Genomic DNA, 23,129 nt, shown 5'->3' with positions numbered 1-23,129 from the left:
AGTGGGATAGAACACTCATCTTCTGCCTGAGGCACTGGCATACCATATGGCTGCCAGTTCAAGTCCTGGCTGCTCCACTTCCTATCCAGCTCTGAGAATGGACTGAGAAAGTGGCAGAGGATGGCTCCAGGCCTTGGGCTTTGCAGTCAAGAGGAAAATCTGGAAGCAGCTCCAGGCTCCCAGCTCCAGCCATCACTGCTGAGGACACAATGGGCAGATGGAAAATCTATCTATGTAGCTCTCTTGAGTAAGAGCAAGCTTTTTTTTAATTATCCCAACTTCTGGATAAAAGCAAAAGATAAAAAATTAGCTTTCACATGTTTGCCTCTCACTATGATAGTTTATATTTATAATCTACATTAGGGATATAGCTTTCCCAGTTGCCAGTTTTTTGAATAACATCAGCACTCCAAAATGTATCACCCTAACAGACAATAATTTAGATCTTGTTCTACAGTAATGTGAATTCTCTTGATTCTGCATGCTTTAAGAAAGGCAAGCAGGGAAAACAGTTATTAAAAGTCTTTCCAATAATGGTGCTTGAAAACAAAGTGACCTATGTTGAGCCCTGTAGGTGTCGGAAAGCATAAAGAACTCAGACAGGGGGCTGAAAATTACAGCTCAAATCCTGTTCACCCCTGAAAACATCACTAGTCTTAAATTTCTTTGCAAACGGTGATATCAAACAGGTGCCTTCTGCACTACAAGTTCCGAAAAAAATACCCAGTCACTTCTCCACAAACCCAGTGTTGCTTGAAACACACAACTACTCAAACTACCGTTTGCAAGCAAGACTCGGGGACAGGGGACTTGCTTTTTCTCCACAAGAAGGTCCCCCTTGCTGTCTTCGCCGTCGGGACCCGCGCCACTCTCCAGAACGCCTGCCTGGCTGCCCACCTGTGCCCGCAGACCCACGTGCCCGCGGCGTCTGGGAAAATACAAAACCTGAGGACTCCTAAGTCCCGAAGCGGGGGGCTGGGGGTGGTGAAGAAGAAAAGCTTAAGCAGCCTACAGGAACATCCAGGAAGTGTTTTGAAAATAATAATAATAAAAACACGTTCGCGTACAAACTCGTTACCACAACCTACGGCGTACGTCACACCCCCAGGCGGCAACGAGACGGGCACTCACCCACTGTTTTCCCGCAGGAAACCTAGAGCCTTGAGCTGTGAAATCAGAAGCGCGGCTGGAGCGCTCCCTCTCCCAGGAAACGGGCTAACCCCAAGCCTAAAAGCACCCGCGCAAGCTGGGCGCCGCCATGTTGACAGACAGCGGGCCTTGCCTAGAGGGCCCCTGAGCAGGCTGCCCTGAGCGGAGCCGGACGGCCATGGAGTCCGCTCCTCATCAAGCAGTCCCCTCCGCGCCCCTCCCAAGGCATTCTCACCTCCCGCGGAACACCGTGGAAAACAGTCTCGGCGAGCGGCGAGCGGCGAGCCAAATCCCCCATGAAATGGGCACCGCCTCTCAGGCATCCATGAAGGCAGCCTCAGCCTATGGGGGCGGGGTCCGGGCGGCGAGTGCGGGGTTACCGTGGCAACGCGGCCTCCGCTCGCCAGAAAATGTGACCGGGCCTAGCGCGCCGGCTCGCAGCCGCTCGGTTCGCGAAGGCGCTCCGGGGCCCAGGGGCACACCCTCAGGGCCCGCGCTGCCGACTTGAGGCCCCAGGGAACGGGGCTCGGTGCCAGGGCGGCTCCAGGCCTCCACTCCCGGAGCCGAGTCCCGAGCGGCCCCGGGCTCGGAGCGTCCCGGCGAGGGCGGGAGCGCGGTCGCCGCCCCCTTAGCTGCCCGCCGCCCTGCCTGCGCGCCCGCCTCTCCACGCGCGGCAAGCGCCGGCTCCCGCGGTACGCTCCCGGGCCCGGGCCGCTGGCGGAACTCGTTGGCTACGTTTTCTGAGCTGCGTGGTTCTTGCACAGGCTGGAGTTTTGTGTCTCGTCTCCCACTCGGAACCTTGGCGGAAAGGACCCATTTGTTTATTATTTTCTTAATCCAAAATGGCAGCCTCCAGTCGCGCACAAGTGTTAGACCTGTACCGGGCGATGCTGAGAGAGAGCAAACATTTCAGCGCCTACAACTACAGGTGACCCGGCGGGGCGGCGCGGGGACCCGGGAGAACCGGGGTCGTGCGTGTCCCCCCAAGTCCTTGGGGGAGCCTGCGCCGAGGGCGTGGGGACCGTGTCGAGGGCTCTGACCCCCCGTTTCCCCTCAGGTGTGGTGTCCTGGGGAGCCCTTCACGGTCCCGGGGAAGAGCTTCCAATCCTGCTTGTGTCCAGGAACAAGTTCAGGGTCAGGTGTCCCGGGCTCAGGACCGCCGACTTGGCATTGCCTACCACACCGTGGTCTCCCTGGTGTTTGAAAAGGCACAGGCACAGCCGGGGAGCATTCTGGTGGGGCTGGGCTCACGAGTGATTGCCTGCCAGCAAGTTTGGTGCTTTCGTTCCGTTCTCCGGCGAGCTGTTTGTTGGAAGAGCGCAGGTGTATGAAAGTTTGGCTGTGGAAACTCGGAAAGTGGAGAGTCCAGGTGGCCACTTTGCTAGCACGTGTCCAGCCTGGGCACCGTCTTTCGTGTTCTTAGCTGTCTTGTTTAATCCTTGCTACATGGGGACTTGAGAAAAGCGGGGAGAGGAGGGAAGCATCGCTGTCTTCCAAGTGAAATCAAACTGGAGTTCTGACTTCCCACCCCATGAATACGGGAAGCTGTCTCATGGGGGGCGGGATGCACTAGCCTTACTCACTTACTCATCCCTGATCCTGGCTGAGTCGGAAACTAAGAGCAAGACCTCCCTATAGGTGTCCCTGCAGGCAAGATTAGTGGGTTCCCTGAGGGGAGCCGATGCAGAAACCCACCTGGGAAGCACACTCCTTGTGTAAATCTGAGGACAGCAGCTGGAGCCCTGCTGGTAAGGAGGTCGTGCTCATCCAGTCAAGCCGTTTAGAAAAATAAATAAAAGCCTTCCTTGAGAGCGCCGGAGCAGAAGGAGGTAATCACTACCTACAGCTTTCAGCAACAACCAGCCAAACGCCTGTGCTTAGTAGCCCAGTCTGTTAGGGGAGCTAGTAGAACGGGCTGGGATTGCACAGCAGGTTAAGGTGCAGCGTGTTAAGCTACCACCTGCAACACCAGCATGCCAAGCAGCTACTCCTTCAAACCCCAGCTGCCCTGGGAGAACTGCAGTAAGATGGCCCAAGTACTTGGGCCCCTTCCACCCACATGGGGAACCCTCGTGGAGTTACAGCCTCCTGGCTTCAAAAATATATAGGCAAGAACGTGGAAGTGTGTCGATTTCACCCCAGTCTGGAGGAAGCTACTTTGTCAGGGATGTAGAATAGCCAAGCGCCGGGAATGGAGCCCTAACGGACAGGTCACTCAACCCTAGCATTTTCCAGTTTCTCTTCTGAAATTTGCCCATTGTGACAAACATTCTGCAAGGACCTTTTCTTAATCTTATTTTTTTAAAGATTTATTTGTTTTTATTGCCAAGTCAGATATACAGAGAGGAGGAGAGACAGAGATCTTCCATCTAATGATTCCCTCCCCAAATGACCGCAACAGCCGGTACTGCGCCAAGCCGAAGCCGAGCCCAGAGCTCTTCCGGGTCTCCCACGCGGGTGCAGGGTCCCAAGGCTTTGGGCCGTCCTCAGCTGCTTTCCCAGGCCACAAGCAGGGAGCTGGATGGGAAGCAGGGCCGCCAGGACCAAAACCGGGGACCATATGGGATCCTGGCGGGTTCAAGGTGAGAACTTAAGCCACTAGGCCACCGCACCGGGTCCTTTTTAATCTTATTTTAAAGCCAGAGATGAAATGAGAGTGAGAGAGATTTTCCATTTGCTGGTTCATTCCCCAAAAGGCCACAAGGTCAAGGTGAAGCCAGGCTGGAGCCAGGAGCTTCCTCCAGGTCGTCCACATTGGTGGCATCCTTTTGGTGTCATTTCCTAGGATACTAAACTCCACATGTAATAGAAGACTTGTCCTTTACAGAGTCCAAGGAGTGCCCTGTGGCTCTTCTCTGCTGGCAGCAGCCGTTGTCTCTGGTTTTTATATTCCTGGCTTATAGTACTACGTGCATTTTTGACAACAGTTCTCTCAGGTATGAATTATATGGCCCACTTCAGGAAGCAAAGGCACAGAGATGTTAGGTAACCTGTCGAAAAGTCACACAGCCCTGGATGTGGGGATGGGTGTTGGGGACAGCAGGCAAGGGGGTGCTGCACACATCCTGGTCTCAGAGGGACTGGGTGGGATTCCCAGGTCTGCTCCTAAGTCCAGCTTCCTGCCAGTGCTCACCCGAGCTGCAGCAGGTGCTCAGTCAAGGTCAATGGATGCTGCCTGTCACGTGGTAGAACTCATTGGAATTCCCAGGTCACAGCTCCCAGCAGTTACAGGCATTTGGGGGGGGGAGGCACTCTGCCCCTCCCTTTCAGATGTTTAAGTGGGAACTTTGAGTGTGACAGCAGCAGTCATGGAGTTTAGCCACCTGCTGCAGGAGCTGGTGTGCGGGCTGCATCGGAACGGCCGAGGCTCTGGCTGCTGCTGCAAACTCCACATGCAAACTCCCACATGCGGTCTCTGACATGTGCCACGTGGTTGTGGGCCTTGAGGCTGGTTGCACGCTTGTATCACTCTTGCACAGTTGAGATTCAGCTCAGCTGTGACATTCTGTGGACATGGCTTTCCTGATTCTTCTTGTTCCAGAACACACTCTCTGCCAAAACAGGTCCTCACATTCTTTTTTTTTTTTAAGGATTTATTTATTTTATTACAAAGTCAGATATACAGATATACAGAGAGGATGAGAGACAGAGAGGAAGATCTTCCATCCGATGATTCACTCCCTAAATGAGCGCAACGGCCGGTGCTGCACCGATCCGAAGCCAGGAACCAGGAACCTCTTCCAGGTCTCCCACACGGGGTACAGTGTACCAAAGCCTTGGGCCGTCCTCGACTACTTTCCCAGGCCACAGGCAGGGAGCTGGATGGGAAGTGGAGCTGCCAGGATTAGAACCGGCGCCCATATGGGATCCCGGCGTGTTCAAGGAGAGGACTTTAGCTGCTAGGCCACACCGCTGGTTCCGAAAGCTTGACTTTTATCTGAGCTAATCAGCAGACTTCCAGGGCTTTCATTGCATCTTAAATCAATCTCTATGGCAGTGATGTTGAAAATTCATGATCCTAAATATTGTTCCTAGTAATTTCCACTTAAAATACTTCCACCTGCCGTGTGCACATGCTGTGCCAGGAAGTACTCTAACAAAGCACTTGACACATGCTAGTTAAACTTCACCTCGTTGTAAGACGCAGAAATTGTCACTGCCATGTCATGGGTGGAGAAGGCCCGTGTCTGGATCAGTGTTACGGTGCGCGGCCTCTGGCCTCGGCCTGGTTGGATTCAAAGACGGGCTGCTCCCTGCCAGTGTACCCAGGGAGAGGGGCTGCTCCCTGCCAGTGTACCCAGGGAGAGGGGCTGCTCCCTGCCAGTGTACCCAGGGAGAGGGGCTGCTCCCTGCCAGTGTACCCAGGGAGAGGGCTGCTCCCTGCCAGTGTACCCAGGGAGAGGGGCTGCTCCCTGCCAGTGTACCCAGGGAGAGGGTTGCTCCCTGCCAGTGTACCCAGGGAGAGGGGCTGCTCCCTGCCAGTGTACCCAGGGAGAGGGGCTGCTCCCTGCCAGTGTACCCAGGGAGAGCAGCAGCAGATAGCGCAGTGCTTGGGCCCCTGCACCACGAGGGAGATCCGCATGGGCTTCCTGGCTCTCTGTTGTGCTGTCGCTCTGCCTGTCAGGGCAGGCAACTTGGCAGCATGGAGTGCTCCAGCACTGTTGCTCCTCTGAGCTCCGGGCCCTGTGATGGATGGCTTGTGCCGGGCACTGTGGCTGGCATGCACATCCCCGTGCAGGCGGCACAAAGCTGTGTGAGCTCCACGCAGCACATGCCTTTATTAGAGGCAGGAGAAAGACCTGAGGACATGCTGTGAAAGAAGAACCAGGTGCAGGCGGTTGCAGTTGGCACGTTGCATTGAGCCCTGGCTGACATGTTCTTTGTAAAGGATTGTCTCTTTATTAGAAAGGCAGAGCGAGGGAGAGTCCTGCAGTGCACTGACTCTGTCCTCAAGTGTCTGGGCCTGGGCCAGCTCTTCCAGGTGTGAGTCCAGGGCCCATGTGCTTGGGTGTCATCTGCTTTCCCAAGGGTGTTAGCAGGAAGTTGCATCACAGATGCAACACCCAGGACACAAATCCGCTTTCTCATGTTAGGATGCCCATGTTGCAAGCAGCAGCTTACCCTGTGGTTCCTCTTACGCACATGTGCCCCTTGTCTCAATAAATGTAACCCAAACCACCCTCGCCCTGGAAAATGTCCATTCTATCCTCAGACTAGCACCTCCCTGTAACCAGAGGTACAGGTGAGTGGGAAAATTCCCTCCATCTGTTCCGTTGCAAATTCTAGCGCCTGCAATTCACAGGGTGCGGACACTCCTTGGGCTGGACAGCATCTTGGAAAGCAACGTGCACTTTGCATACTGGGATATTCACCTCTACATTTGTATTTTGTAAGTTTGTTGGTTTATATATTTGGAAGGCAGAATGACAGATTGGGGGGTCGCGCATCTTCTGATTGACCTCCCCCCGCCCCCACCAGCCATTGGCTATAAAAGGGCTGGGCCAGGCTGAAGCCAGGAGCCTGGAACTCCATCCCAGCCCCCATGTAGGTGCCGGGCACAAGGACGTGGCCGTCATGAGCTGCCTCCCCAGGCATTAGAACGCAAAGAATGAGAAGCACAGTGTCTACCTACTGCCCCTCCATGCCAAACCCGTGTCGCTGGATTACTTCTTTCTCTCATTTTAAAATTTATTTTCATTTGAAAGGCAGAGTTACAGAGAGAAGGAGAGATGGAGAGAGAGAGAGAGACCTTCCATCCACTGGTTCACTCCCCAAATGGCCACAATGGCCGGAGCTGAGCCAATCCAAAGCCAAGAGCCTCCTCCAGTTCTCCCACATGAGTGCAGGATCCCAAGGTGTTGGACCAGCCTTGAATGCGTTGCCAGGTCGTAAGCAGGGAGCTGGATCAGAAACCCAGCAGCTGAGGCTAACAGGGGCACCCACCTTGGATGCCAGTGCCACAGACGGAGGCTTAGGCCTCTCTGCCACAGCACCGGCCTCCTCTGGTGTGTTTCTAGGAAGTAGTAATAGAACATTTACCCCCAGATTAAAAGAAAATCTGTTTTGCCTCTTTTGAGTACTTGTAACAGTGATGTTCATGCAGGAGTGTGTTAGTGAAGAAGCGTCGGATTCTGTTAAGCAGCCACATCTGGTTTGTGCTCAGCATGACATGTTGAACAGATCTTACAGCTCTTTGAAAACTATTTTCATTTTTATGTTATGAGATACGTGAGAGCAAGTTAAAGGGGGAAATAAAAGAGGAAAGGATGGCTTTGTTAAATGTTCTAAGTTCTTTCCAAATTAAGTCTTAGCGTCTGTTCTGCATGGGCGTCAGATTCACGGATAGCCTGTGGCAGTTTATTAGAAAGGCCGGTGGTCTGACCCCTCTAGGCCCCGCAGGCACACAGAGGCACCTGTGGGTGCCTGCCAGGCTCTGCGTAGACTTCTGGAGCAGGACCAGCCGTGTGCATGTGGGGGGCGGGCGTTCGGAATTCCCTCTTTTCTTTTGTGGGTACTAAATCCTGCCAGGGTAAATAACAATGAATTTGAAGCATAAATAAAAGCTGTACAATTAGAGAGGAAAACACGTAAGATATTCAGATTGAGAAAATCGTATTTAACATACTAAATTTGGGAATGAAAAAAGGTCGGTTTTTGGTTTTGGTTTTTTATGCAGTAATGTGAGTGAGTAGTGTTTATTTTAAAGCATTAGGTACACGTGTCATTGCTGGTTTATCATTTTTAGTTTACAAGAGTTTTTGAGTTGCACTGTTTGTCTTTGTCCACTAAAGCCTTTTGGAAATCCATAAAAATATTTACAATAAAGCAAGATAATTATTGTCATAAAAAAAGAATAAGTGAAAGGCTCGAAGCAAAGAGAAGAGAAAGTTGCAGAATGTGAGCCAGCAGGGGCAGCCCGAGGCCCAGCGCAGTGACAGCTAGGGGAGTGTTCTAAGGAAGGAGGTAATGACTCAGGAGCTGTTCTCCGTCTGCAGTGTCTGTTCTGTTTTGCAGTGTGCTAGTGGTGCGTCACCACGCGAATTCTGCATGCAGAGCGTTCTTGCTGGAAACAGCTGTAATGAGCATAGCAGAAAAGTGACTTCCTGTCAACATTCCGCACCTGTGGCCGCTGCTCCTGTATATCCCTTCCCTCACTCCTAGGCCCACCCCCCTTGACAACACAGGCTGACAGAAAAAGACAATCTTCCATCTGCTGGTTCACTCCCCACAGGGCTGGAACAGCATGGGCTGGGCCGGGCCAAGCCAAAGCCAGTCGCTGCCTTCTGGTCTCCCATGGGACCCACAGGCACCCATACACTTGGGCCATTTGGTGCTGCTTTCCCAAGCCATCAGGAAGCTGGAGCGGAAGTGGGGCAGCCAGGACACGAACCAGCGCCCCTACGCTGTGCTCCTGTCCTCCGGCCCGTCTCAAGCAGCTGACCTGCTGCTCACCTGCTTCCTGTGGGGCCCTTCCCAAGGGCATCTCCTGCTAAGCAGGGAGCTTGGTTTGGTCCAGGTCTCCTGCCTGGTCCTCACACCCCCACAGCCTACCACCTGTCAGGCCCACCCTTCCTCTTCATCCTCTGCCTCATCCTGGCCCAGCCAACCCTTCTCACTGAGATGATTATGGATACACAAGTTGGCTGTCCCTCCCCTCTGCACACTGCCCTCCTCCCAGTCGGCTCTCTACAATGCAATAGTTAGCTTCTGTCCTGTGTGCCAGGCACCAGGCTAAATCCACTGACCGGGTGACTTCCAGGAGGACAAAGTTCAATTATTTCTCCAAATCAACGACCCTGTGAGGATCAGGGATTTAAAGCTGAACCCCTGAACCCCAAACTTTACCTCAGACTCCAGAACCTACCCTGTCTCTCCCAGCCATCCTTCTCTCTTGATGCTTAGTGTGGTGAGCCTCCCACGATCGGCTCTCTTCCTGTTTACTTCCCACTTCGCCCAGTTTCTGCTACCACAGTGTAGCTGATCCCACCATCAGATTCCTGTGTTTGGGGACACCATTGCTCCTGCTTCCAGCAAGATTTCAACTAATAGAGAAACTAAGGGAGCTCTCTGCGGCCTCCCGACCTCACCCCGTTCCCTCATTAAAAATCTTTCCAGAGAAGGAGAAAAAGGTGGGAAAACAAACAAGTGATTGCTTCTCATTGCTTTGAAAGTCAAGTGCCAGATCCTCGCCACGCCTGCGTTTCCTGCCCATGCGTGCGCAATCCCTCTGTCTTACCTGCCTGGTCCCCAATGGAGCCACGTCCCAGCCCTGTGCACTCCACACAAACACGTCCCCCGTCGTAGGATCTCACTTGTCTTGTGACTGAGTCGTGTTTTCTCTGCTTGTCTGACGGCACGATCCAGGAGGCTGGGGTCGGTGTGTGGTTTCGTCCATCCCCGCGATGACCTCGGCGTTGGTGCCGCATGGCTGGGGATCAGCTCAGTTGGCATCTGTGATGGCACCTGCTGGGTCCTGCTATACCTCCCTCTGACGCGCCTGGCACTGGCTGGCTGGGCTCACCTTCCTCCACCTTGGCTGTGTTCAGATGTAGGTTACAATCACAAGGAATTGTTTCCTGGAACCCTCCCAGCCCACAGGAGGAAGATGGAATCCATGACTGATTTTTTTTTAATTAAATTTATTCCTTAACATACCCTCTATTTTTTCTTCCTGCTCTCTAAGAACAGAGGTGAAGGTTGGCAAGCCTATTTCCACCTCTCCATTCCATTTTCCAGCTTAGAGAATATATTGAGAGAATCCTAGAAACTAATAGAAATTTCTTCTGGTCAGCATGTCTTCTGATCTCAGAGTCTTGAACGTGTGCAAGTGAGCGGGAACCATGGCCGGGGTGGGGGGATTGGAAGCCAGCCTGCTGAGTACCTCGGTCAGAACATCTCAGACTCATTACTGAGCCAGCGCAAGCCAGGTGGCTGTAAGAGCGTCTGGTCAGGTGTGGTAAGGCAGACAGGCAAGCAGCGGAATCTGACCTTGTGCCACTCCCTGTGCTGTTTTGAATTCCTGGGGAGCAGAACTCTGAGCATGTTCACGTATTCATATTTTTTAACTCTCCCCACGGCTTTGGCTGTAATACAGACTCTAATAAAACACCTAAGTAGGGTGGCAAATTATAAATGAGAGGATTTGTGTGTGAAGGCTCCGTGATTCATGAAGCACTTACAAACGGAGGTAGTGGTGATACAGTTGGGAGTGCTTGGAGCTTTCTGATTTAGGTGGAAATAATCTTATTTTATGGCCTTACCAAAGAAGATGAAGGTCCCTATTAGAATCCCCAGTATTCCTGAGTCAGGTCAGTGCTGTGGGTCTTGGCATGTCAGCGTATCTCACCAACAAAAGAGTATCCAGTTAGCTGCGGTGGCTGCCACCTTCTCTGTAATAAGAACTCATTATAGAGAGAAACTTTTGTTTTGGAAGATTTACAGAGACAAGAGGAGACACAGAGTTCTGTGCAGCGGTTCACTCCTCAGGTGGCCACAACTGCCAGAGCTGGGCCGGTCCTAAGCCAGGAGCCGGAGCTTCTTCCAGATGTCTCGCATGACTTGTCCATCCTCCACTGCTTTCCAGGTACATTTGCGGGAAGCTGGGCCAGAAGTGGAGCCACCAGGACTTGAACTGACAACTCCAGGATAGGATGGTGTGTCTCCAGCTCAGCTTAATGAGCTGTACCCGGTGTCTGCACCGCCCATTTCCCGCGCTGCCCGCCACACTTGTAGTTTGTGTTTGCTTGGCTACCTGGATGGTACACTCACACACGCGGAGAGCCGAGTGCACCTTTGGTTCCAGAGTGTGGTCAGGTTTGAATCTCTTAAGTCACTATCCCTTAAGTATTTCCATTTTTTGTAGCAGTCCTTTTCCTAACCTCACTCGCAAAGCTAAAACCCACACTGAATGTGGTGCTGCTGAGGGTATGTCGGGAAGGGGCTGTCCAGTCGTGTCCCCGGGAATATCTTTATTTTGAAACTTCCCCCTCCCAGGAGGCCAAATCATCCATGTGGTCACATTCCAAGACAGAGGGCAAAACACACACTTTGTAACTTCACACCTGATATTGGAATTGATGTTGCCCCCAGCCACTATTCTATTTAGATTTCTTAAGTAACTATAGTTTTTACTGTGTGTTATGCCCTAAAGCAACATTATCACCAAGGGTGCTGTTTCAGGAGTTGGAAGTAAATTGACTTGGGTATGCGCCATCTTGGAAACTATCAGCAGAGGGGGCAGGAGAAGTGTTAATGGCAAATCGTATTTTTGCAAAATAGTAGTCGTGAGAGACTTCCCTCCTCCGTGCCTCCCCACCCAAAAAGATGGATGGGGGAGGAGAGCGAGGAGGCAGGATTTGGAGAGTGATCACGAAGACAAGCAGATGCTGGGAAAGGTTATTGCCGTAAGATGGAGAGCCACTTAGCAGAACCCATGCGGCCTGGGCAGGCCCCTCCCCAAGACTGGTGCTCTGAGGACGGTGGCGGTCCTCAGCCCACTCCCCATCTTTCTTGAGGAAGCCTGCTGAGGTGAGCTGTCCACCCTGCCCATTCCGCCTGCTCCTGGGGACCACCATCCTGTGCGGAGCTGCTGTGAACAGGGCAGGTGCTCCCAGGGCCTCCCAGGTCATCATCCTGAAAGCCTGGGGCCGCCCAGCACGTGCTGGTTGAGAGGTATACGCTGTTCCGCCCTCACCCGCCCCCAGTGTGGTGTGCCACACTGCTTCTGCTTCGAATGCCTCTGTGGCCGGTTGGCCTGTGTTCAGCCTTCGGCACGACCTCCATCCTTGCCTCCCGGCCTCCTCCCTCCGCCTCTGACCCAGCAGGCCCCCTCCTCTGTCAGCTCGCCCTTCTCGCACGTTCCCTAGAAACTTCCCTGGGAGGAACCTGGGCACTCTGCACCAGGACGATTCCTCTTTGTGTTTTCCTTAGCCTGGCCCACAAAGCCCTCTGTCCTGTTGGAAATTTCCTGGACATCCCTCCCTAAACCATGGTGGCCCTGGAGCAAACCTCACCTTCCTCTGTGATTTTCCCATGGTGTGTATTGACAGGAACATACCAGCATATATGCTAGCAAGTACTTGCCAATTATGTAGATTATTTCTGGGCCTATTTAATATTAACAGCTTGTTATAATGCTTAGTGAATGAATAGCCAAAAAAAAGCAAATATGTAATTAGGAGGCAAAAACATAAAATTAGAACCTACAATTGCTTGTGGTGTTAAAAAAAAATGGTGACTATTAGTTTTGGTCGACTGGGGTTTGTAACTCTTCCAGCCAAATGTAGGTGATTATTTTTATTCCTGTTGAAATAGAAATCTGACGTTCACATTGGGAATTTTAATGACCAGTTTCAGGTCTGCATATAGCACTGACATGCGGGCACTGGTTTGTGTTCCCGCTACTCCTTTTCCCATCCAGCTCTCTGCTTGTGACCTGGGAGAGCAGCAGAGGATGGCTCAAGTCCTGGCTCTTCTGCACCCACATGGGAGACCTGGATGAGGCTGTTGGCTCCTAGCCTTGGACCAGCCCAACTCTCGCCATTGTAGCCATTTAGGGGGTGAGCCAGCAGATGAAAGATCTCTCCTGCTGTCTCCTCTCTTTGTGACCCCGTGTTTCAAATTAAAAAAAAAATAGATATAGCTTCAAAAAGTAATAGTAATAACCCATTTTAATTCACTAGTTACAGAGCACCTACCACATACAAAGGTCAGCCCCCTATCATGAATACACGAAGCATCCAGCGAGCCCAGGCCTGCTGTCAGTGCTGGAGTGTGGTGTGCGCAGTGGGAAGCAGGAGCTCAGGGACCCGGGATAGGGCCAGGAGGATGGGGTGGGCAGGTAGAAACAGGAGCTCTAGGGCCAGGAAGATGGGGTGTCAGCAGAGGAGGGGTGGGCAGATAGGCACAGGAATTGGACCTTATAAATGCTGGAGACTAAATTTTGCTTGCAAGTTATAATACTACATCCAAAATTTACTGAATTTCCCTTTTTCAATGTAGCAATTGAATATAAGTATGTTCGGATCTACATGTTAAAAAAGAGGTCATCTCTTCCTTGGCAACACGGCTTTCCCCAAAAATCTCTTCTTGGTCCCAAGTTTTCTTCATTCCCTTTGTGTGCACTTTTTGTATTTGTGTGGAACTGTTGGGGTGAGCCTGGGTTGGGCCTGCCTTTGCAGAGTGGCTTCCCTGTTCAGCCCTCGGAGAGGTCAGCACCTGGAGAGACCAGAGCTCCGGGCTGGATTGCTCTCCCCTTCTTCTGTTTCCTGAGCACTGCATACGTTTTCCTGTTAAGATGGTTCATGCCACCAATACCACACACTAGGCGAAGCCAGGTACCTTGTTCATTTGCATGTCAGTCGGCGTTGGCTGGCCGGAGCTTGGTTGGATGGGTGTGGGAGTGAACAGACGAGTACCCCGGGACTTGTCTGGGGGCACACTAGGGGTTCATCTCGGGGAAGATCCTTTACTCTGCCTCTCAAGTAGGAAGGGACAAACAGAACAGCTACTAATGTCAGAGGCAGAGTTACAGGGAAAAGAGAAGAGACAGGAACTCCATCCAGGTCTTCCATCTATGGCAGGGGCCCAAGCACTTGGACCGTCACGCACTGCGCTCCCTGGTGCATTAGCAGGGAACTGAATTGCAAGTGGAGCAGCCAGGACTTAAACTGGTACCTGATGTGGACTGCCAGGATCACAAACAACAACCACCACTGTGCCACAGTGCCAGCCTGACATGAAGCAGTGCTAAACAATCTTCTCCAACAATGAGAACTTTTATTTTTTAAAGCCCCATGATGGGTACGGCATGCAGGTCATGTCCTCTTTGAGCACCCTTCCTTGGCAGAGGGAAGTGGTCAGTAGAGGAGCGAAAGGCGCTGGAGAGAGCTGCACCCGTGTGGGAGGCCAGGATGGAGTTCCTGGCTCTGACCTGGCTCAGCCCTGGCCATCTGGAGAGAGCTGCACCCGTGTCGGAGGCCAGGATGGAGTTCCTGGCTCTGACCTGGCTCAGCCCTGGCCATCTGGAGAGAGCTGCACCCGTGTCGGAGGCCAGGATGGAGTTCCTGGCTCTGACCTGGCTCAGCCCTGGCCATCTGGAGAGAGCTGCACCCGTGTGGGAGGCCAGGATGGAGTTCCTGGCTCCTGGCTCTGACCTGGCTCAGCCCTGGCCGTAGTGACCATCTGAGGAGTGAACCAGCAAATGGAAGAGCGCTCGCTAGCTCTCTTTCTCTCTCTCTCTCTTTCTCTTTGTCTCTCTACTTTTCCACTCTTCTCCCTATCACTCTTTCTTCAGCTCTACTTTTCAGACAAATAACATCTTTAAAAGAGAAAACGCAATCCGAGCGACCTACCACCTGTGTGTGACACTGACTATGAGATGGTCAGTTCTAATTTTCTGGTAGGTAATTAAGATGGAGCTCGGTTAAATTAATCAGGCCTACCCGAAAATGATTCCTCAATACCCACTGTGTTTGCACATTCAGGCCAGGGCTTATTGGGCCATGGAATCACAAACAGTATTGGAACCAAATACCTTCTCATTCTATGAACTTCTTTTTTAAAAAAAAGATTTATTTATTTTTATTACAAAATCAGATAGAGAGGAGGAGAGACACAGAGGAAGATCTTCTATCCATTGATTCACTCCCCAAGTGTCCTGAACAGTCGGAGCTGCACTGACCCAAAGCCAGAAGCCTGGAACCTCCTCCAGGTCTCCCACATGGGTGCAGGATCCCAAGGCTTTGGGCCGTCCTCAACTGCTCTCCCAGGCCACAGGCAGGGAGCTGGATGGGAAGTGGAGCTGCCAGGATTAGAACCGGCGCCCATTTGGGATCCCGGCGCATTCAAGGTGAGGACTTTAGCTGCTAGGCCACGGTGCTGGGCCCCACGCATGTCTTTATGTTGGGAAGTCAGCCTTGGAGTCAGACCAGCTCATAGGAGTTCACGCAAGTCAAAATGAAAATACACCTTAGACTTCTGGTTCTTGGAGCATTTTTGCTAAATCTAAGTGGCAGAGAGTAAATCTTGGCATTTTACTGCTTACCACCTGGCAGCAGTTGCTGGACCTAAGGGAATCCAAGGGCACGTGAAAGGCTTTGTTAGCACACAGTAACTTCCTCTGTTGTACGTCTCTGCGCTGCCCTGAAGTGTCCTGGCCCCTCAGTGGGATGGCACTCCCTCGTCTGTCTGTCTGTCCGTGTTTTCTAAAGGGTGAGCTCAGAAGAGTCCAGCAGTAAGCTGCCTTTAGGAGCCATGGGTCTCGCCAGGCAGATTCCACGGCCTGTGCCCAGGCCCACAGGCACGTGCGGCTGCAGACTTGATGGAAGGTTACAGGGACGGCCGGGTCCAGCTTCCCTCAGCCACAGTGGGACCCTGTGTGCCCAAGTCCTACAAGAGAAAAGGGAAGTTAGGCCCATCTAGTCATCAGATTTTTTCCATAGTTTTACCTTTTTATTTTTGGTGGTATTTATGTAGTTGACCAGGGTAGAGTGAATCGAGGACTAGGGAAAAGTGGGTGAGACCGTTGCTTACAGAATTTCCCCCATCTTCCTCCTGTATCTGGGGGAGAGGGGAAAATGAGGGCAGAAGTCACCCAGCCTCCCAGCTGCCTCGGTACCCAGGGATGGGGAACAGCCACCCGCTGTCATCCCAGCGTCCCGATGTGGCGCAGGCTCCAAGGGTTCCACTCAGGTGGTTTTGATAGTTCTGAAATGCTGCTGATCTCCCTGATCTGAGGAGGAGGAGACTCTTCCAAGGCCCATTTGCAGACACAATCCACCCCGGGTTCTTCATTCACCCACTTGATGTCAACACTTGGTTGGGGCAGTTGACCAGTTTGTTCTGCTGTGGTACCCATGTCCTCGGCCCAGGCTCCGCCCCTGCTTGCTGCAAGTGCAGTGTCCTTGTGGATGGACGTCCGTCACATGTCATTCCTGGCCTGCAACGTATTCCCTCCCCTCAGAGCTCTCCCCTCACATGCGTCTCCTTACGCCCTTCCCTGACCGTTCCGCAGGCCATGCGCATGGGGAATCCCCAGGCCCCCATGAGCAGGCCGCCACGCTGTGCCCACAGCAGCCAAATGGCTCCTTAAGCGGGCCAAGTCCATGACCGGGCCAAGTTATGTTTGAGACAACATTTCTGGTGTGACCTGTCGTGTGTATGTTTGCTTTGTGTGTGGCAGATAAACACCACTTGCCAAGTTCATGTTCTTAGCGTTAATATGAAGACAAGTGGCATACCAAACAGTTGCAGCATTTGTAAATGCACATTTGTTCGATTTCTTTTGCTCTTAATGTCTTCATGTTCTTTAAAATTAAATACTAGCCCACAAGCGCCTGCTAAATTTTATGAAAATAAATTTTGTAACACACGGAAATATTTGAACCTGCATGGAAGGAACAGGCAATGACCGACGGCCAAGCCAACTTTGTCTCAAGACAGTGCGGCTCCTGGTCAAAACAGGCATGACACTGTGGTTCCTGTTTCATATGGTTACCATATTTCAGGAGATAAGATGATTAATTATATACTTTATATCATGTAAATGTAGCCTGGGCAGGATTCTTGATCATTCAAGCTCTCCAGTGGGAGAAAGGCTTTCCAGACTCTGCGCCTCCATTCAGGGATGTGATAAATGGATCGCCATTAAGTTTACAAAGAGCTCAGAGCGTTTTTGAATAAAACTAATTTTTGAGTTATCTGTTTATTTGAAAGTCAAAGTTACAAGAGAGAGGGGGTGAGAGATCGGTCCAGTGGTTCACTGCCCTAAAGGCCACAATGTTTGTAGCTGGGCCAGGCTGAAACCAGGAGCTGGAACTCCATCTGGTGTCCATGTGGGCATAGGGGCACAAGCACTTGGCCGCCGTCTGCTGCTGCTTTCCCAGGCACTGTAACAGGGAACTAGATCAGAGGCTGTACAAGCGATGCTAAGAACAGAGCTGGTACTGCATGCAGCGTAGCCCGCTAGGACACAGTGCCAGCCCTGGAATTTTTCAGTTTGTATTTATTTTCATTTTATTCAAAAGGTGGAGACACAGATCAATAGAGATGATCCATCCAGTGGCCCCATTCCCCAAAAGCCCACAGCAGCCAGGCTTGTCCAGGGCAGAACTAATGGGTCTAGCAGGTGTGTGGCAGGGACCGAGTGCGTACACTGTCACTGCTGCCTCCCAGCAGGTGCACCAGCATGAAGCTGGATCGGAGGTGGGACACAGTGGACAGTCTGATGTTGGAAGTCACCTTCTAAGCAACCACTGAACTGTCAGCCCACGCGCCCACCGGGACCTTTTAGGCCACGCGCCGCTATGCCGCGTGGGGAGTGAGGGGAGAGAGGCCCAGCCTGCGGTCCTCCTGTCACCACAGTGTCCTGCCTCCGGGAGCTGAGGCTGCTTCCTGCTTTCTGGCTCTCCTACTAATGAGTTGCAACGTGCCTGGAATGTTGCTGTGTAGCCTTGCTCCCCTGCCTCCTCAGGAGCCCAGGAGATCCTGCTGGTTTGCACTTCCTAGGCTGGGGAAGGAGGGCTCTACATGCGGTTGCTGTGTGAATTATCCTTGATGGAATACTCAGTGCAGCTAGATGCTTGACACAGGAGTACTTCAAGAAGTCTGAAAAGATGGAATTAAAATATTATTTTGGTGCCAAGAGCCCATTCCTAATACCCATGTTCATGAACTGCGTGAAAACAACTGTCCTGGTGCCCCACTGCGCCTGCCTTGGCCACTTGTTGGCATTGCTAACAGAGGGGAAAAGAAAGAAGAGTGCCTTGTCCACCTTCAGGAGCACCAACAGGAAACTTTAAACTTAATGGCAAAATGTTTTATTTCCCTCTGCAAACTAGAAAGCCCTGAACATCAATCTGTGGATAGGTATGCTCTGTAACTTTTCAGGTTATGTTTTTTTTTTTTTTAAGATTTATTCATTTTATTACAGCCAGATATACACAGAGGAGGAGAGACAGAGAGGAAGATCTTCCGTCCGTTGATTCACTCCCCAAGTGAGCCGCAACGGGCCGGTACGCGCCAATCCGAAGCCAGGAACCAGGAACCTCTTCCGGGTCTCCCATGCGGGTGCAGGGTCCCAAAGCTTTGGGCCGTCCTCGACTGCTTTCCCAGGCCACAAGCAGGGAGCTGGATGGAAGTGGAGCTGCCGGGATTAGAACCGGCGCCCATATGGGATCCTGGGGCTTTCAAGGCAAGGACTTAAGCCACTAGGCCACACTGCCGGGCCCAGGTTATGTTTTACACCAGCTATTTCCTACTCAAAATTTAAAAACATTAGAACACTGTCTTTGGGCCCAGTGCAGTAGCCTAGCAGATAAAGTTTTCGTCTTGCACGCATCAGGATTCAATATGGACACTGGTTCTAATCCCGGCAGCTCTACTTCCCATCTAGCTCCCTGCTTTTGACCTGGGAAAACAGTGGAGGATGGCCCAAGGCTTTGGAACCCTACACCTGCAGGGTTCCCCTGGAAGAGGCTCCTGGCTTCCGTTCAGCGCAGCTCCGACTGTTGAGGCCACTTGGGGAGCGAATCAACAGACAGAAGATCTTCCTCTCTGTCTCTCTTCCTCTCTGTATATCTGACTCTCCAATAACAATTTTAATTTTTGTTTTTTAAGTAATGGAAAAGAGTGTTGTCTTCTGCAGCCTGTCGCCTGAGCCATGTTAGACAGTGAACATTTGAGCTTGCTTTACTGCTGTTAGGCCAAGCTCATTTCTGAAGGTGATGGAAGATAGGAGTTTAAAAAAAGAAACAAACTCATCTTTGCCCCTGGAGCCCATGAAGGTGACAGTTGGATAAGAAGCACAGTGTCCCCCTGAGAGGAGGATAGGTGGCTAGAGGCCAGCCAGTCCCTTGAGGATGGCCTGTGCTCTCCACTTGCTGAGGGCAGTGTGGGGGGAGGAAACCCCGGGTCCCAGCTCCCCAGCTCCCCAGCTCCCGCTCTGAGCGACCGCACGAGGCAGGAGCCGGGGTCCTCAGCCCCGGACTGACCGCCGTCACAGGTGGCCTTTGCCATGATAAATTGGTCTGCATCTCAAAAAAGCCCGTTTGCAGTAAAACGTCAGTGGCTGTAAAGATGGCCCCTAGTAATAATTAGGAGTTTAATTTGGATGAATTATAGGTTCGCTGCTGTAAACGTGTTGGAGCACCACAGAGGAGGCCTGGGCGGAAAATGGCCCTGAAGTGCTTCTGGAGGAACCAGGAGGAGCGTCCGCCAAGGCTGTCGCTGCTGCTCTCTGTTATCACTTTATGAATATTTGGAAAAATCATTACTGTAAACAATCCCCCGAAGAGTCATCTAAGATCTGCAGTTATGTGAGCTGTTTTTCTGTCATTTTGACTATACTTTTTTCTTATTTGCTCATAATTTATCCTTATTTTAGCAGACAACATTTTGCCTACTTACCATGATATATGTGAATTTTTTTTACTATACATTTGGCTTAAGAGACTAATCGGGATAGCCAAAGTCCCAAGAGCTGGGGTTTTCAGAAGTTCCTAAATGTGGAGGGAGAAGGATTTTTCTCTCATATATATGCGTGTGTGTCTATACTGTATGTATACGTGCATGCATACATATGGGAGGTGTATAAAGTTGATCTTTGAAATGGGGCAGAGGAAGCAATAAGAACAGCTGTATCTCCCGTCACAGCTTGCTGCGTTTGATCCACAGCTCTGTCTGCTGACTTGAGCCTCCTGCCCTTTCAGACCCCGTGGGATGGCAGCCAGTGATGGCTCGAGCCCTGTCACCCATGGTGGGAGACTTGAGTTGAGTACCTGGCATTGGGCCAACCCACTGGGTGGGAACCAGTGGGTGGAGGTTTGCTGTGGAAGAAGACATTCCTGCCCAGTGTCCTGTCCTCTTCCGGCTTCCTCTCCACTAAATAAATCAGTAATGCCTTGCGCCACGTGTTCTAAACCCTGGACAAAGTCCTGTTCTCCCCCTTTGCTCCTCAGAGTTGTGTGTCATAACCAACCCACGAAGCTGTTGGTGCATCTGCTGAGAGCTGCCTGCCTCCCTTCTGCTCTCGCCATGGCCGGCTCCTGCCGTGCGCCTCGCTGACCGCCTTCCCAGCCTCCCACAGACTGAAACCTTCCACTCCCCAGCTCTTCTTTATTGTAGGCTTCTGGTTTTATAATGTCCCCAGGAGCGTAAAACTCATCAAGAACGAATGTTTACTATACCAATTTAGAAATCATCAACTCAGCCCAAGGTCACTGTTGTTGCTATGCAATCATATTTCCTTGAGTTTTGCCCAAATCTGTATTTTCTGTGAGTGAGATCATCGTAGATCTAAAGTTATGTAGTGGCTATTCAGCCTGGTGATTAAGATCCTCAAATCCAACGTGGGAATGCCCGGTTCATCGGGGGCTCCAACTCCACATCCCGTGTTTCTGACGGTGAAGATCCTGAGAGACTGAATCCCAGCCACAGTGGGAGCCTGGGTTGAGTTCTTGCTCCCAGTTTCAGCCATGCCCAGCCATGATCATCTCAGGCATTTGGGGAATAAGCCAGCAGGCGTTGGTTCTCCGTGTGTCTCAGGCAGATAAATAAATATTTCAAATACACAAAAAGGTCTCAAATGAGTAATAGACCCCTTCCACACCCTGTCCCTTAAGCAATCAGTTCCTCCCTCCAAATGCAGTGCAATCACAGTTAACACTTTCTTAGGCAACTTTCCAGAGAAATCAGATTCTTAATAAAATTTGTACCATGTGTGTTTGTTGCTGCACAGTGGTAGCATTCTAAATGTACTGGTGCAGCTTCATGCTTGGAATTGAAATGTACCTTATTAATCATTTGGTGGCAGTAAAAATAGAAGTGACTTGCTTCCTAAAATGGTTGTAGAGTGTTTCATGGTGTAGCCAGGCCTTTACTCATCCTGTTGTGACAAACACTGCCACCAGCAGTCTTGGTCACTGTATCACCACACGCATGTGTGATCTGGGGGAAATAGGTCCCGACACAGGGAGGTAGGTCACCCATAATGCAGTTTTATGCTTTTCGTGAACTACCACCCGTATCTCTCTCAGAACTTGTGTGTCCGTCTGTTCTCCCACAACTCATTGTCGTGCTCCTTTGGCAAACACTGCATGAGTCAGTGTGATACATGAAAAAGGATGTTTTACTTTGTCGTAGTTTTCCCATGGTGAGCAGTGCTGCCCGCCGCTTTGCGTTTCTGGTGTGTAGCCTTCACCTTTTGGGTCGATGTGCAGGGTCTTCAGGAAGCTAGCCACTGGGGGGAGGTACAGCATGCTCCCTGGTGTAGTAGTATTTGGCTTTGTTTATCCTGATTTTATGATGTAGAAATGACTCAGTGTTTATGTAGAAGATGCATCAATTTTCATCGTGGTTTCTGCCTTAAAAGTTATACACAGGGGAAAACATCCTTCTCTGTGTTCCCTGTTTAACATTTCCTGTTAAGTTCTTTCATCTTTCTGGAATTTACTTTGGAAAAAGTATTGAATATAAATCTGATTTTACACTCCCATGTTAAGTGTTTGTAAGTAAATGACATACTTTTTTTTAATTGAATATATGTGTGTATATATATACACTTAATCTGGGAGGCAGAGAGAAATAGCTAAGGAGGCAGAGCTTCGGTCCAGCAGTGCGCCGCCCAGATGTTCGGAGTGAGCAGTGCTGGGCCGGGCGCACTCGGTGCCTGGCAGCAGGGGGCCAGCAGCACTGCCTCCCCAGCAGCTGGAGCTGGGATGAGGCACTCCAGCAGGCGATGCCCATGTCTCCCTGCTGGGCCATCCCTTACACCATTTACTGCCCTTTCCTTGTGTAACTATAATTTCAATGTCTTTGAAACAGCTTTTTTTTTTTTAAGGGATAGTGTTTTAGGTTGTTTGTGTTTTCAACGCTTGTAAGTCTGTAATGAACATTGTTCTGTGTGTCTTAGTACACATTTAGAGTTGTTTCTGTTGGACAGATCACTGAAAGTAGAATTGCTGGGTACAGGTGATAAACATGACTGTCCATCAGTGTCCTTTGCCGCACCGCCTGCACCAGCTTGTCCTCCGCCGACACAACGTACCGTCCCTCCACCGTTTCAGAAGATTGTGAGAATGGGACAGAACGCATTGCTGTGAACGTTGGTGTGTCTGTCGCTAACGTTAGTCACCCTTTGTGCTCCCTGGTGGGTTAGCTCTCTCCGGCCTCTGACTTGTTTACTGTGCCTTAGTGTCTTTCGTTTATGTGCTGGGGATATTCAGCATTTGTCATATTCGCTTCTCACCGGGTTAGGTCTTTAAGGACAGATAGGAGTTAATCGAAGAAGAGTGGTTTGTGGAGAAAGAGCAGACCTCTAGGAGAATGGGGAGCAAACGGGGAAGCTTCCCCCAGTGCTGGCAGGAGGGCAGGAGGAGCCGGCAGGAGGGCAGAGGGAAGAGCAGAGAGTGTGCCAATGGCAAAGTGGGTTTTCTCACCCTGGTTTCGCTTCCTCGCTCCAGAACCCTTCACTAAGTCACAGACCTTGTTCAAACAGTTGAATTCAATTATCTCACTTACCCTCCTGTTTGTGGTTAAGAAGCTCTCCGCCCTTGCCTTTCCTCCCGTGCCTGCCACTTGAACTGTTGGCAGGAGCACTTGAAGCTTACTGACAGAGAAGATGCCTTTTTAAGCTGCGCAGCCCTGGAGACAAGGTTTTTTATGCCTTTTCAAAAGCGAAGAGCAGCTTGGCTTGTCCCGCGTCCCTGTCTCGGGCAGCTCAGCGTTGAAAAGCAAAGACGCGGTGCCTGCTGCGGGCAAAGCACAGCCGCGCTCCGTCAGGACCTGCAAGCGCAGTCTGCGTGGTCTTCTGCCTGGTTCTTCTTACAACCAAATGAGGCCAGGTGTGCCAGGTGCAATACTTGGGGGGTGGGTGTCTGTGCCCCAACCGCCCAGAACATCACTGCAAATAACTGTGGAAACGAGGCCTCCTCTTCAAGGGCTTCAGAAACCAGAAAAGCAGAGGATCTTATTTTGGAAAAATG

The 23,129-nt window shown here is 51.3% G+C and overlaps 1 protein-coding gene across 1 annotated transcript in view; it reads left to right on the top strand.

Annotated features, from left to right (window-relative positions):
* The first annotated feature begins 1,837 nt into the window (after positions 1-1,837).
* Positions 1,838-23,129, top strand: part of LYRM4 (LYR motif containing 4) — a 104,421-nt gene continuing 83,129 nt past the window's right edge. The window contains exon 1 of the mRNA XM_004598618.3: positions 1,838-2,077. Within this exon, the coding sequence (XP_004598675.1) occupies positions 1,992-2,077 (86 nt within the window). The 5' untranslated portion in view covers positions 1,838-1,991. The remainder of the gene's footprint in view (positions 2,078-23,129) is intronic.

This window comes from Ochotona princeps, chromosome 1 (assembly GCF_030435755.1).
Source record: "Ochotona princeps isolate mOchPri1 chromosome 1, mOchPri1.hap1, whole genome shotgun sequence".
NCBI lineage: Eukaryota > Metazoa > Chordata > Mammalia > Lagomorpha > Ochotonidae > Ochotona > Ochotona princeps.
Note: the sequence above shows the minus strand (reverse complement) of the source record. Positions and strands in the feature narration are given on the sequence as shown.